The sequence below is a fragment of the Eschrichtius robustus genome, chromosome 3 (genome assembly GCF_028021215.1).
Source record: "Eschrichtius robustus isolate mEscRob2 chromosome 3, mEscRob2.pri, whole genome shotgun sequence".
Classification (NCBI taxonomy): Eukaryota; Metazoa; Chordata; class Mammalia; order Artiodactyla; family Eschrichtiidae; genus Eschrichtius; species Eschrichtius robustus.
In genome coordinates, this window is record NC_090826.1 from 108,937,740 (window position 1) to 108,953,302 (window position 15,563).

A 15,563-nucleotide genomic window follows, 5' to 3' on the forward strand; every position below is an offset into this window, starting at 1 on the left:
CGCAGCATGTGGGATCCCCGACCAGGGACCGGACTTGTGTCCCCTGCGTTGGAAGCACGGAATCTTAACTGCTGGACTGCCAGGGAAGTCCCCTTGCTGAATTTTAAATTAAAAAAAAAAACATTGTGAAAAATAATCCACATATTTAAAATGCACTAAACATAAATGTATATTTCAATGGATTATTATAAAATGAAACCCCCCTGCAACAACAACCCAGGTCAAGAAAAAGGACATTGCCTTCACCCCAGAAATCCCCCATAATACTGCTTGCTGGTCATAGACTCCTTCAACCCTCACAAAGTAACCACTGTCCTACTGTCCTGATATTTATCGTAACCATTTACTTGCTTTTTCTTTATTGTTTTACCACCTAAATATGAATCCTAAAAACAATCATTTAGGTTTTCAAAAAACCTTTATTGAGATATAATTCACGTACCATACAATTCACCCATTTAAAGTGTACAATGCAATGGTTTTCAATATATTCCATTATTAACTTTTTAAGATTGTGGTAAAATATATAGAACATAAAATTTGTCATTTTAACCATTTTTGAGTGTACAATTCAGTGCCATTAATTACATTTACAATGTTGTGCAAACATCACTACTATATAATTTCCAAAACATTTTTGTCACCCCAAATAGAAACTCTACAACCATTAAGCAATTATGCCCCATTTCCACCTCTCCCCAGCCCCTGGTAACTTTTTTTTTTAATTAATTAATTAATTTGTGGCTGCATTGGGTCTTCGTTGCTGTGCGCGGGCTTTCTCTAGTTGCGGTGAGCGGGAGCTACTCTTCATTGCACTGCACGGGCTTCTCATTGCGGTGACTTCTCTTGTTGTGGAGCACGGGCTCTAGGTGTGCAGGCTTCAGTAGTTGTGGCGTGCGGGCTCAGTAGTTGTGGCTCATGGGCTCTAGAGCACAGACTCAGTAGTTGTGGCTCACGGGCTTAGTTGCTCCGCAGCATGTGGGATCTTCCCGGACCAGGGCTCGAACCCGTGTCACCTGCATTGGCAGGCGGATTCTTAACCAGTGCACCACCAGGGAAGTCCCCCTGGTAATTTCTAATCCACTTTCTGTCTCTATGAATTTGCCTATTCTAGCAATCTCATGTACACTATTTGTAGGTACTTCTTATTTTGGCTGCATTGGGTCTTCGTTGCTGCTCACGGGCTTTCTCTAGTTGCGGCGAGCAGGGGCTACTCTTCGTTGCAGTGCACGGGCTCTAGGCGCACGGCCTTCAGTAGTTGCAGCGCATGAGCTCAGTAGCTGTGGCTCACGGGCTCTAGAACGCAGGCTCAGTAGTTGTGGTGCACGGGCTTAGCTGCTCCGCAGCATGTGGGATCTTCCCAGGCCAGGTCTTGAACCCATGTTCCCTGCTTTGGCAGGCGGATTCTTAACCACTGCCCCACCAGGGAAGTCCCCCATTCATCTGTTGATGAACACTTTAGTTGTTTCCATCTTTTGGCTATTGTGAATAATGCACAATCATTTAATTTTGCCCATTTTTTGAATTTTATGAGAATGGAACGGGACAGAATATATTCTTTGTTATGTCTGGCTTTTAAAGCATGCATTCGGGGCTTCCCTGGTGGCTCAGTGGTTGAGAATCGCCTGCCAATGCAGAGGACACGGGTTCGATCCCTGGTCCGGGAAGATCCCACATGTTGCGGAGCAGCTAAGCCCGAGCACCACAACTACTGAGTCTGTGCTCTAGAGCCCGTGAGCCACAACTACTGAGCCCGCGTGCCGCAACTACTGAAGCCCATGCACCTAGAGCCCGTGCTCCACAACGAGAGAAGCCACCGCAATGAGAAGCCTGCGCAGTGCAACAAAGAGTAGCCCCCTCTTGCTGCAACTAGAGAAAGGCCGCGCGCAGCAACGAAGACCCAACACAGCCAAAAATAAATAAATAAAATAAATAAATTTATTTTAAAAAATAAAAATAAAGCATGCATTCATGTTATTTCATATACCTGTAGTTTATTCATTTGCATATAGATTTCCATTTTAGAAATATACCACAACTTACCCATTCTACTGTTGAAGGATATTTGGATAGCTTCCAGTTTTAGGCTATTTCAAATATGCTACTATAAAAATGGTGCATATTGTATGCATTTTTGTTGAATATACAGCTAGGAGTTGAATTGCTGGGTCATAGAAGCTGTTCAACCTGACTAGATAATGCCACAGTGGTTGTGCTAATTTTTACTCCCACCAACAGGGTATGAGTGTTTCCCTTGTTCCATATCCTCACCAACTCTTAAGGTTGTCTGTCTGTTTAACCATTCTGATGAATTTATGTTGATATCTCAGTGCAGATGTAATCTGCACCTCCATGACTCTAAATGAGGTTGAACACGTTTTTATATGTTGATTGGCCATTTGGATATCCTCTGTCAGATGCCTGCTCAAGTCTCTCGCATATTTTTCTATTAGACTTTTCCTTATTGGTTTGTAGTTCTTTATTCTGGATATTAACTCTTTGGCATGTAATATGTTGGAAATTTGTTCACTCTCTTAATAGTGCCTTTGATGAAAAGATGTTCTTAAATTTAATGTAATTGTTAATATGTTTAGTGCTTTTTCCATCTGTTTTTAAAAATCTCCTACCCCCAGACCACAAAGATCCTCTCTTATTCTTTTATTTTATTTTATTTTTTATTTATTTATTTTTGGCTGCATTGGGTTTTTGATGCTGCGCGTGAGTTGCGGTGAGCGGGGGCTACTCTTTGCTGCGGTGTGTGTACTTCTCATTGCGGTGGCTTCTCTTGTTGCGGATCACGGCTTCTAGGTGCAGGGACTTCAGTAGTTGTGGCACGCAGGCTCTAGAGCGCAGGCTCAGTAGTTGTGGCACACGGGCTTAGTTGCTCCGCGGCATGTGGGATCTTCCCAGACCAGGGATCGAACCCGTGTCCCCTGCATTGGCAGGCGGATTCCTAACCACTGCACCACCAGGTAAGCCCCAATCCTCTCTTATTTTATCTTCTGAAAAGTATTATTGTTTGGCCTATCTCATTTAAGACTGGTATCCACCAGGAGATGATGTTTGTTTATACTGGGGTCATGATTCATATTTTATTCCATTTGGAGATTGTTATCCCAGCACCATTTGTTGAAAAGACTGCTGTTTTCCCACTGCTCTGCAGAGCCACATTTGTCATAAGTCAAGTGTCCATATGTGCATGGGTTTCTTTCTGGACCCTCTGTTCTATTATTTGTTCATCTTTGCACAATACTACACAGTCTGTAGCTTTATAACAAATTTTGATATCTATAGGGCAAGTCCCTCCCACTTTGTTCTTTTTTAAGAGTGTCTTGACTGCTGTTTAATGATCAGTCACAAATTTGTACAGATTCTTTTATGTAAGTATTGAAAATAGAAGAGCCATGTTGTGTTTTCTGAACAGTTATTACAGTGACTTTCCGGTTTAGTATTTGGCCATGCTATCCAGTACAGTAGCTGCCAGTCACTCATGGGTCTCAAGCACTGGAAATGTGGCTAGCCTGAAGTGCAATGTCCTGGTGTAAAAAAACACCAGATTTCAAAGACTCAGCATGAAAAAAAGAATGCAAGATATCTCACTAATAGTTTTTCTTTTGATTACATGTTGACATGATCTTTTGGATATATTGGGTTAAATGAATATATTATTAAAATTAATTTTACCTGTCTCATTTTACTTTTTCTTAATGTGACTACTAAAAAATTTAAAATTACATACGTGGCTTGTCTCACACTATATTTCTTTTTATTTATTTATTTATTTTTAACTTTTGGCCACACGGTGTGGCATGTGGGGTCTTAGTTTCCCGACCAGGGATTTAACCTGTGCCCCCTGCATTGGGAGCGCGGAGTATTAACCACTGGACCACCAGGGAAGTCCCACACACTATATTTCTATTGGACAACATCCAGGGGGGCTGACAAGTGGCCTCCAAAAATATCCAGGTCCTAATCTCTGGAACCTGTGAATGTTACCTTACATGGCCAAAGGGACTTTGCAGATGTGACTTAGGGTATGGACCTTTAGATGGGGCGATTATCTTGGATTATCTGGGCAGACCCTACATGTAATTACAAAGGTCCTCATAAGAAGGAGGCAGAGTGAGATGACAACAAAAGAGAAGGACTTCAACTATGGAAGCAGAGATTGGAGTGATTCATGTAGGCAGCTACCAGAAACTGGAAGAAAAAAGCAAAAGATTCTTTCCTGGGCCCTCCAAAAGGCTGCTTCAGGAGCCTTGCTAACACCTTGATTTTAGCTCTGTAAGACTCTGGCTTCCAGACTTCTGGAATTCTGGCCTCTGGAACTGTAAGAGAATAACTTTCTGTTGTAAGCCACTAAATTTGTGGTAATTTATAACAGCAGCCATAGGAAACTAATACAGACAATGTGCTTCTAAAATTATTTTTAATATTATACACACCATATATTCAATAAAAATTTCTAGGCTTTCATAGCACATATCAAAGTTATTAGGAAAAACTAGACTGCACTACCAAAGATGTCAAGGATAGCACATGATTCTGAGAGGGAGATCCAAGACCATAGTATAGTTGTGTGTAAGAGGCAATTCTACTTAACGGCATGCGCGCGCCCGGCCGCCGCCGCCGCCGCCGCCATTTTGGACCGACCGGAGCGCCGCCCACGGCCCAAGCCGATCCCGAGCCGCAGGTCCGGAGCCGCAGGTCCCGAGCCGCAGGTCCCGAGCCGCAGGTCCCGAGCCGCAGGTCCCGAGCCGCAGGTCCCGAGCCGCCGGCCCGCCGCGCTGAGTCTGCGGGCGCCGTGTCCGTGGGCGCATCGCCCGGCCGGGCCCATGTGCGCGCGTCCCGCCCCAGGCCGCCCGCGCCCTGGCCGTCACCCGGGCCTCCGAGGAGCCGCCGCGACGCCCGGCCCGCGGGGCAGGTGAAGAGATTATAAATCTACTGAATGAAAAAATTTTTCTTAAAGTTGCATATACTCCAAGAGAAAATCCCAAATGTTTTTATATTTTGCCTAAATACAAAATTTAAACAAGGAGTTTCACAGAAGTCAGGACCTCTGAGGAGAAAGCGTGCCAGCCCCTGTTCTGGGCTCCTCATCGGGTAGCTCAGTTCATCCTCACAGCAGCTCTATGCGGAGGGTGCTCCTTGCCCCCAGTTTACAGGGCTCTGTGCATGGAACTGCATGATCACACGGACAACATTTCTCTTTGGAAGCTGCCTTCTGTCTGATGGTTATACTAACCAGAAAAAGTAAATGAAGAGGCAGAACTTGAAGTTCCTCTCATTTGGCTGTTGGATAAGAGTCTAGAAGATGCTGCTTCCTAGTAATCTCGGCAGCTGCTTCCCCTGCCTGAACACCTCCTTCATGACATGCAGATTGTTTCGTGGAATCTCTCCAGTCTCATAGAAGGACAGCCACTCCTCAACTTGTTCTCGAAGCTTCTCCCCAAATACACTGCTCTGTGGCCATCACCATGTTCTGGAAGTTTGACTTGAACACCACGTCCCACGTCGACAAGCTGCTGGATAAGGAGGACGTGACGCTGCGAGAGTTAATGGACGAAGATGACATCTTGTAAGAGTGCAAGGCCCAGAACCGGAAGCTGCTGGACTTCTGTGCAGGCAGCGGAGCATGGAGGAGCTGGTGAGCCTCGTCACACAGGACCCGGCCCTGGACATGGAAGAGGAGGTCCACTTCAAGTACCCAAATACAGCCTGTGAGCTGCTGCCGTGTGACGTGCCGCAGATCAACGACCGGCTGGGAGGGGACGAGACTTTGCTCAACCTTCTTTACGACTTCTTGAATCAGTCCTCTCCTCGCCAGTTTTTTCAGCAAGACCATTGGCAGTCTCATTGAAAGAAGAACTGAACAGGTGATTGTGTTCTTGAGGAAGAAGGACAAGTTCCTCAGCCTGGTATTGAAGCACATTGGCACCTCGGCCCTCATGGACCTGCTGCTGCACCTGGTCAGCTGCGTAGAGCCCGCCGGGCTCCGGCAGGAGGTCCTGCACTGGCTTAATGAAGAGATCATCCAGAGACTCGAGGAATTGATCCATGCGAGTCAGGATGAAGATAGGCAGTCCAACGCTTCTCAGGCGCTCTGCGACATCATCAGGCTGGGCAGGGAGCAGGGCAGCCAGCTGCAGGAGGCTCCGGAGCCAGACCCCCTCCTCACGGTGCTGGAGTCGCAGGACTGCATGCAGCAGCTGCTGAAGAACATGTCTGACGGAGCCCAGACTGAGCTCTGCCTCGTCAGTGGGACCCAGGTGTTACTGACCTTGCTTGAGCCCAGGAGGGCGGGGATGGAGGGCTTGCTGGACTCCTGCTCCCCGGGACTGGACAGGCTGTGTGCCATCGGCTCCAGCGTCCTGCGTGGCATCGAGCCATGGCTGAAGGACTTCCACCAGCTTCTGCTCAGCCCGCCAAAGAAAACAGCGATCCTGACCACCATCGGCGTGCTGGAGGAGCCCCCGGGTAAAGCCCGCCTGCACGGAGCCCGCCTCGTGGCCGCTCTGCTGCACACGGACATGCCCAGCATCAACCAGGAGCTCTGCCGGCTCAACGCCATGGGCTTGCTGCTGGACCTGTTTGTTAATACTCCTGGAATAACTTCCTGCACTTCCAAGTGGAGCTGTGCATGGCCGCCATCCTGTCCCACGCTGCCCAGGAGGACAGGGCCGTGGCCAGTGGACCTGAGGACGGGGTGGAGCCTCCACCCTCCATCGGGGACCCAGAGACCCCCCAGCCAGCAGCCAGCTGCCCCGAGAGCACGATGGTGACCCACCTGTTCCAGAAGTGTTGCCTGGTCCAGAGGATCCTGGAGGCCTGGGAAGCCAGTGACCACACACAGACAGCAGGTGGCATGAGGCACGGGAACATGGGCCACCTCACCCGGATCGCCAACACGGTGGTGCAGAACCTGGAGGGGGGCCCCATGCAGACCCAGGTCAGCGAGGTCATCCGAGGGCTCCCCTGGGACTGCCGCGGGCGCTGGGAGAGCTTTGTGGAGGAGACACTGACGGAGGCCAACCGCAGGAACGCGGTGGACCTGGTTAGCACCCACCATCGTCACCCCTCAAGTGAGGAAGAGGACGTGGAGGGCGTTTTCCCTAGTGAGCTGTCCCTTCAGCAGGCTTTCTCCAAGTACCAGATCCAGCAGATGACGGCCGCCTTCGTGGACCCGTTTGGCTTCAGCAACGAGGAGTTTGCCGAGCAGGACAACAGCGTCAACGCCCCATTTGACAGGATCATGGAGATCAACTTCAGCGTCAACAGCCCCGGTGCCGCTCTGTTTGAGGCCTGCTGCAGTGACCACATCCAGCCCTTCGACAAGGACGACGACCTCTGGGAGGACGAGGAGGCACACAGTGTGGCCCACGTGACCAGAGCCAGGTTTGGGGGCCCTCATGCTTCAGAGAGCTGCCGGAAGGACGGCCTGGAGCGCCGAGGCCAGGGCGGGGAGGAGAGCTCAGGAGCAGACGGGGACATGGCTCGGGCGGGCGCCCCTCGGGCTGCCACCCAGAAGGAAGGTCCTCGTGTTGAGGGTGGCTCAGAAGCAGGTGCCCCGTGGACGGTGTTTGATGAGCTGGAGAGTTCCATGGCCTCGGGCCCGGCCCCGGCACTGGCGATGGGCGTGGGTTCCAGTGTGTGGGCGGCCAGCTCCCCCAGTGCCTTGGCTCCAGCGGAGGAAGGCTGGGCCGAGTTCGCTGACTTCCAGCCTTTCTGCTGCCCTGAGTCGGGGCCCAGGTGCAGCTCCTTGGTGGACAGAGGTCATGGCGATGCCCAGGGTGGCCTGAACCAGGGCCCAGAGAGAACCCTTGGCCCGGCCACTCCGGATGCCTGGAACGCATGTGTTACCAGGAAGGCGCCCCTGGTGGCCTCCAGGAGCCGTGAGGACAAGCAGATGGTGTCTGTTGCCTCGGAGGCCGTTAGTGTGGGTCCCGGTCGGGAGGCCATCCTCTGCCGCCCGTGTCAGTCCCCAGGTGTGGGCGGGACTGTTGTGGACAGACGTGGCCTGCGAGGTGTCCAGGGAAGGGCCCTGGGCCCGTGTGGCCCACAGAGTGGGCTGAGTGCGCCACCAGCACGCCTCCAGACCTGGCCTCCCTTGCGCCTGTGGAAGTGACCTCTGCCCCGGTCGTGGCCGTCCTTCCCGAGGCTACCATGGTGGCCACCACAGTACCGAGCAACGCCGGCCCCTCCCTGGCCACCCTGGCAGTCTCTCCTGTGCTGGCTGTGGCCGTCACCACTGCAGCCCCAGCTGGCCCAGCTGTCTCCACGGCGGCCGCCCTAGGGACGGTGACAAAGGACAGGCAGACTGACGGGCCGCCGCCTGCAGGAGCCGCCTTAAATAGCCTCGTGTGGTGCTGCTGCTGCCACCCAGCTTTGGCGCCCCAGCCAAGAAAACTACCTGGTGACACAGTTCATCTTTTTAAATTAAATTAAATTAAATTTAAAAATAAATGCTGCATTGGTAAAGCTGACTGTTGGAACCAGTCGGGCAGCCCAGCCTGCATTTCTCCTGCCTGACTCCGGGTGGGCCTTGAGGGTCCAGCCCCACGCACAGCAATAAGGCCTCAGACGGGGTCTCTGCCTGCGGGGGCTGTGACTCCAGACGCCGTGAGGACCGAGGGCTGGGCTGGGAGCCACAGGCTCTGAGCCTGTTTTTATCCATTATTTAACAAACGCAGATAGAGCCACATGTTTGCACTTTTTATCCAGCGCAGGAGAGGGTCTCCGAGGCTCTGGGGACAAATGTGGGTCTGGAGCTGGGCTGGCCAGACAGGGTTTTAGCTGCCTGGTGGCCCTGGGAGCTGGTCTTGAGCCAGGCTGCAAACCTGACTGACTTATAAATAAAACGAGCCCCCTGCAGCCTGGCAGGGTGTCCCAGGCTTCCCGCTGCAGTGGGCAGGGGGGGCGCCTGGCAGGAGCTGGCCACGGGCTGCAGGATGGGATGCGGAGGGCCCAGCAGTGCCTGGGGGTGGGGGCCTAACCCTGCACCTGCCTTGGAGGGCGGGGCCGAGCTGCCCTGGGGGGTGTGCAGAGTTATCTCATGTTACTGTTCTGATAATCTGACAGGGCACCCAGATCCCACAACTCCCAATAAAAGTTGTTATTCTCACCGAAAAAAAAATAATGAAAAAAAAAGAACAGCATGGTGTATATACAGAAGAGAATAGCCAAACTCTTACACCTCAATACTAAGAAAACAAACAATCCAATCAAACTATGGGCAAAAGATTTGAATAGACATTTCACATAGGAAGATACAAAAATTGTTAGTAAGCATATGACAAGATGCTCAATATCATTCGTGATTAGGGACATGCAAATCAGAACCACAATGAGGTACCATTTCACACCCACTAAAAAGGCTATAATCAAAAAGACAGAGACTTCCCTGGTGGTGCAGTGGTTAAGAATCTGCCTGCCATTGCAGGGGACAGTGGTTCGATCCCTGATCCAGGAAGATCCCACATGCCGTGGAGCAACTAAGCCCGTGTGCCACAACTACTGAGCCTGCGCTCTAGAGCCCGAGTGCCACAACTACTGAAGCCCTTGTGCCTAGAGCCCGTGCTCTGCAACAAGAGAAGCCACCGCAATGAGAAGCCCGCGCACCGCAACCAAGAGTAACCCCTGCTGGCCGCAGCTAGAGAAAGCCCACGCGCAGCAACGAAGACCCAACACAGCCATAAATAAATAAATAAATATATTCATTAAAAAAAAAAAAAAAAAAAAAAAGACAGAAGGACTTCCCTGGTGGTCCAGTGGTTAAGACTCCGCGCTTCCACTGCAGGGGGCGGGGTTTGATCCCTAGTCGGGGAACTAAGATCCCTCGCGCCCCTGCGTCGGCCAAAGAAAACAAATCCCAAAACAAAAGACAGATAAAAACAAATGTTGGCAAGGTTGTGGAAAAACAGGAAGCCTTAGACATTCCTGATGGGAATAAAAAATGGTACAGTCACTTCAGAAAACTGGAAGTTTCTCAAAAGGTTGAAATATGTTTACCATATGACCCAGCAATTCCAATCTTTGGTGTCTTCCCAAGAGCTATGAAAACATATATATCCACATAAGGACTTGCACACAAATGTTCCTAGCAATATTATTCCATAATATAATAGCCAAAAAGAAAACCAAATTGGAAACATCCTAAATGTCCATCAACTGGAGAATGGATAGATAAAATCTGGTATGGCCATACAATGGAATACAATTCAACAATTAAAAGGAACAAAATACATGTTATGGCATGGATGAACATCAAAAAGCATGCTCGGTGAAAGAAGTCAAACACAAGAGACCTCATATTGTATGATTCTATTTATAGGAACTTTCCAGAGAAGGCAAAGCTATAGAGACAAAGAGTAGATTAGTGGTTGCCTGGGGTAGGAGAGGGAGAACAGGATTAAGAGTAAATGTGCCATGAGGGATCCTATTAGAGTGATGAAAAAAAAATTTTTTTTGGCCGCACCACACAGCTTGTGGGATCTTAGTTCCCCAACCAGGGGTTGAACCCAGGCCCTCAGCAGTGAAAGCACAGAGTCCTAACCACTGGACCACCAGGGAATTCCCAAAAATATTTTTAAACTGATTTATGGTGGTGGTTACCCAACTTGGTAAACTTTTTAAAATGTCATTGAATTGTACACTTGAAAAAGGTGAATTAAATGATACGCAGAATAGGCTTTAATAACGTTATTTTTTTAATTTATTTTTAATTATTTATTTTGGCTGCATTGGGTGTTCGTTGCGGTGCGCGGGCTTCTCATTGTGGTGGCTTCTCGTTGCGGAGCACGGGCTCTAGGCACAGGGGCTTCAGTAGTTGCAGCACGCCGGCTCAGCAGCTGTGGCATGCAGGCCCTAGAGAGTGCGGGCTTCAGTAGTTGTAGCTCACGGGCTCTAGAGCGCAGGCTCAATAGTTGTGGCACATGGGTTTAGTTGCTCTGCGGCATATGGGATCTTCCCGGACCCGGGCTTGAACCTGTGTCCCCTGCATCGGCAGGTGGATTCTTAACCATTGCACCACCAAGGAAGTCTCTAAAGTTATTTTTTTTAAACATGGGTATAGAAGATAGACCATTTAAAATACTTAAGACATGTTAAATACATAATTATGATTCCAAATTGCCATTGATTTATGCTTTGTATTTCACCAAAATTTATTTATCCATTATAGAAACTACTCCCCTTCCCTGCCTATGGAATGTTAAGTTTGCACTCAAGGTGATATGTCTCCCTTAATTTGATATGCCACTAATTTATGGTTGTGCAGAAATATCAACAGCCTCATTTAAAACACACACACATGCATTTACATTTATCTAAATTTGTGAAAAATAATGAGGTGAGGTAGAATTTCCTCCCTCTTGAAAATTTGTTTTTAGCTACTAAAAAACCTAATGTTTCCGGGGCTACTGAAAATATACATTTACAAAGTCATTTACAAACTATTTTGAGGGTCAGTATCAATACAAGGGCCACTGATAAACCTGACGTAAAATGTCCCAGACGTGACTTCCTGTCTTCTCTGCACCCAAGGCTGCACCAAAACCCTCCTCGTTTTCTCTAGTAAGTCTTCCTCTCTTCCTCCTCCTCCTCCCTTTTCTTTGAGGTATTCTTTACATACATTCTTGGTTTGGTTTTTTTTTTTTTTTCTTATTTAGCTCTCTCTTTTGCTTTTCCTCTTTTTTTATATTGTTTAGACTTTTTTAAAAAAAATCTGGATATTTATCCTTTCCTGTCTCTTTTGATTGGCTTCAACTTTTTCAGGGCAACCTTGTACATCTGCCGTGGATTCTAACTCGCCTTTGGTGGAACTGGCAGTGGAACTGGCTTGTGAACTGCAGGATGTGGTCTTAGGCGCTGGCATCCCAGAGGTGACTGTGGGAGGGAAAGAAGATGTGCCTTAACTGTAGAGTCTTTGGGATTTTCTATGCACACAATCACAACCACTATGAGTATCAATAGTTTTGTTTCTTCCTTCTAATCCTCTTGTCTTTTATTTCTTTTTCTTTTTTACTCCACTGGATAGACTTTGAAGGAACACTGATGGGAAGCAGAGATTGAGGGCATCCTGACCTTGTGTGGTTTTTGATTGTGGCAGGCAGCCTCCAGGATGGTCCCCACTGGACCCTTGCCTACTGGTGTTCACACCCTTGTGTAGTCCCTCTCTCATGTTGTTTATGTGACCAATCAAGCATGGCAGAAGTGATGGTATGTCACTTCTGAGGCTAGGAAGTGAAAGATATAGTGGCATCTGCCTCTCTATTATCTATGGTACTTATTGGTTTTTTTTTTTTTAGATTTTATTTATTATTTATTTATTTTATTTATTTTTGGCTGTGTCGGGTCTTAGTTGCAGTGCATGGGCTCTTCTTTGTGGCGCACGGGCTTCTCTCTAGTTATGGCATGTGGGTTTTTCTCTTCTTTAGTTGTGGCATGCAGTTTCCAGGCGTTGTGGCGCGTGGGCTCTGTAGTTTGCGGCACATGGGCTCTAGTTGAGGCGCGTGAGCTCAATAGTTGCGGCACGCAGGCTTAGTTGCTCCGCGGCATGTGGAATCTTAGTTCCCTAGCCAGGGATGGAACCCACGTCCCCTGCATTGTAAGGCAGAGTCTTTACCACTGGACAACCAGGGAAGTCCCCCTATTCTTGTTTATGCTGTTTTATACCCTTGGGTTATATCTGTGTGCTGGACATTGTTTTTGAGAAATTATTTATAGAAATTCCTTGAGGCTCAAGATAATATCATCTCCACTAAACAGAACTTATTTTGCCAGCTCCTGAGGGCACTAGCAATCTGGAACCACATAAGTCTGAAATTTTCACCCTAGCCCCTTGAGGCTGCCAGTACCGCAGCTCAGCCTTTTCCAAAACAAGAACCCCAAGGCATAAGCAGCCTTTAGGGAAGGTTTCACTTCACTTTCTCATGCTCTTCAGTATCTCAGCGTCTCAATTCAGCAATTCTTCAAATCTCCTTATTTCTCCGATGCTTTTAAGATGACTTTTTAAAGTTTTTGTTTTGTTTTGTTTTGTTTTTATTGGTATGAGGGTTTGTCTGAACTATCTAGGCTTCCATATCCAGAACTGGTGGTCCCTATGACCCTCATTTGAGGGATCCAATAGGCAGCAGTATCTTCAGCAATATCTTCACTGTGCTATAGGATGAATCATAATTGGGCTAGGTCAATCATGGTAACCCCCTTCTTCTATGCCTGAGGTGGGCATATGACCCACTTCTGAGGGAAAAAAAAGACACAAGAGGAAAATTCCTGAGAACTTGTGGATGAATTTTTGTGCCCTTTTAAAAGAGAGCTGATCGGGAACCAGAGCCCTTTCTCTTTTTTGTGCTTTGGGGTGATGTTATGGAAGGAAGTCACACTTGAGTCTGTGGCACCCCTCTTACGACTGAGGGAAAAGCCAAGAAAATTGCAGAAGTGTCAACTCATGGCTTTTTTTTTTTTTTAATTAATTAATCTATTTATTTATTTTTGGCTGTGTTGGGTCTTCGTTTCTGTGCGAGGGCTTTCTCTAGTTGCGGCGAGTGGGGGCCACTCTTCATCGCGGTGCGCGGGCCTCATTATCGCGGCCTCTCTTGTTGCGGAGCACAGGCTCCAGACGCGCAGGCTCAGTAGTTGTGGCTCACGGGCCCAGTTGCTCCACGGCATGTGGGATCTTCCCAGACCAGGGCTCGAACCCGTGTCCCCTGCATTGGCAGGCAGATTCTCAACCACTGCGCCACCAGGGAAGCCCCAACTCATGGTTTTTTATATTGTGGAGCCACTTAAAAATCCTGGAACCCTTTGCTTCCAAGCTTCTGAAATATTCTTATGGTTTCACTGTTAGTCAGGTTTTCTGTTACGTGCTGTCCAAAGTGTTCCTAATTGACATATCATCCTTCAAGATTCAGCTTTAAATAACATTTCCTCAGGGAAGCCTTTCTGAAACCTCCAGATCAATACATTCAATAATACACTCTACTTTCCCTTTAGTGCCCCTCATCATATTTCTAATATCTGTTGAATGATAGTCTCTCTCTGGGCTGTAAGCTCTATGAGAACAGAGACCATGGTAGGTATCCTAGAGCCCAGCCCAGTGCCAGGCATGGCAGCCTCTTATAAATAAATAACTATCCAAATAGACAAATAAATAAAAGCATCAAGAGCACAAGTGGAGGGAGAAACTAGATAAAAACCCTGGAGGATGTGAATTTAAATTTGTGCAACTGTTCTTCTTCTAACAGACGAAAACTCTTAAAGCTCAAAGAATCAATACAGGGCTTCCCTGGTGGCGCAGTGGTTAAGAATCCGCCTGCCAATGCAGGGGACACGGGTTCAAGCCCTGGCCCGGGAAGATCCCACATGCCGCAGAGCAACTAAGTCCGTGCGCCACAACTACTGAGCCTGCGCTCTAGAGCCTGCAAGCCACAACTACTGAGCCCACATCCTGCAACGACTGAAGCCCACATGCCTACAGCCTGTGCTCCGCAACAAGAGAAGCCACCTCAATGAGAAGCCTGCGCACTGCAACGAAGAGTAGCCCTCGCTCACCGCAACTAGAGAAAGCCCACGACACAGCCAGAAATAAATAAATAAATAAAAAGGATCATTACAGAAGAGTTGGAATGACCATCGTGAGAACTGGGTATGAGTGTTCATCTGGGAAAAGTAAGAGTTGCCAAGTAGTGTTAAAGACCCAGCTGGGATTAGAAACCGTGTATGTGCATTGGCATCAGTCGGCAGAATTATGAGGTTTCCTCCAGCAGTGGTCAGCTGTCTGGGTGTGGGAAAGAAGTTGCGTAGTTAGATTGATCCAAAGATGGGGGCTCTCAGGACAGGCTGCTTTCTGTTCTGGTCTCTGGTAAAGTAAGTAAAAGTAGATATGGAATTTTATTTAATTTATTTAATCTCTCAATAGATTAAACCTTGTAGAACTCAAAAGGCCTGCCCTTTCATTCCAGACTGGAGAATATCCCTTGGCTGAAGCACTCACTGCAGAGGTCTGCCCCCATCTCCCACTTGCCATGGAAAGGCTTATGAGGGGGATGTGTGAATTTCCTAAAGTGTGTTGTGTGTGTGTGCGCGTGCGCTTGTGCATTTTTCTGGGGTGAGTGTCTATAGTTTCCACCAGATTCTCAAAAGGGTCTGTGATCCAGAAAGGCAAGAACCGCTGACTTGGGGTTAGCTCCTAGCCGTGAGCCACTGTGTGAATCCACTGTGTCCATCAGGGCTTGACTGATGGGTGGTCACAGCCCTGCTTATTAACGAGAGGTGGCATGGCACAGTGGTAGATGTGTAGACTCCAGGGTCAGAGGCCTGGGCTATGCCACTTAGCGCCTCAGTTTCTTATCAAATGGGAATGATAATCACAGTTCCTTATCTCAGAGAGCTGTTGCAAAGATTAAATGAGTTAGCACATGTAAGTGCTTAGGACCATGCCTGGCACTTAGTAAGAGCTGGTTTTTATTATACCTAATGGTTAGCGATGTGTCAGGACCCACATTCAGGACAAAGAGGTTGAATCAGGAGGCATCATTTGGGGGAGCAGTCTCTTCTCCCTGATA

The 15,563-nt window shown here is 48.2% G+C and overlaps 1 protein-coding gene across 1 annotated transcript; it reads left to right on the plus strand.

The window, feature by feature from the left end:
• Positions 1-4,734: 4,734 nt before the first annotated feature.
• LOC137762613 (serine/threonine-protein phosphatase 6 regulatory subunit 2-like) lies at positions 4,735-8,856 on the plus strand. The gene is given in 6 exon segments (XM_068540713.1): positions 4,735-5,616; positions 5,619-5,808; positions 5,810-6,594; positions 6,597-7,957; positions 7,960-7,987; positions 8,063-8,856. Coding segments are annotated over 6 exon segments (2,886 nt in total). The 5' UTR covers positions 4,735-5,477; the 3' UTR covers positions 8,446-8,856.
• Positions 8,857-15,563: the final 6,707 nt, after the last annotated feature.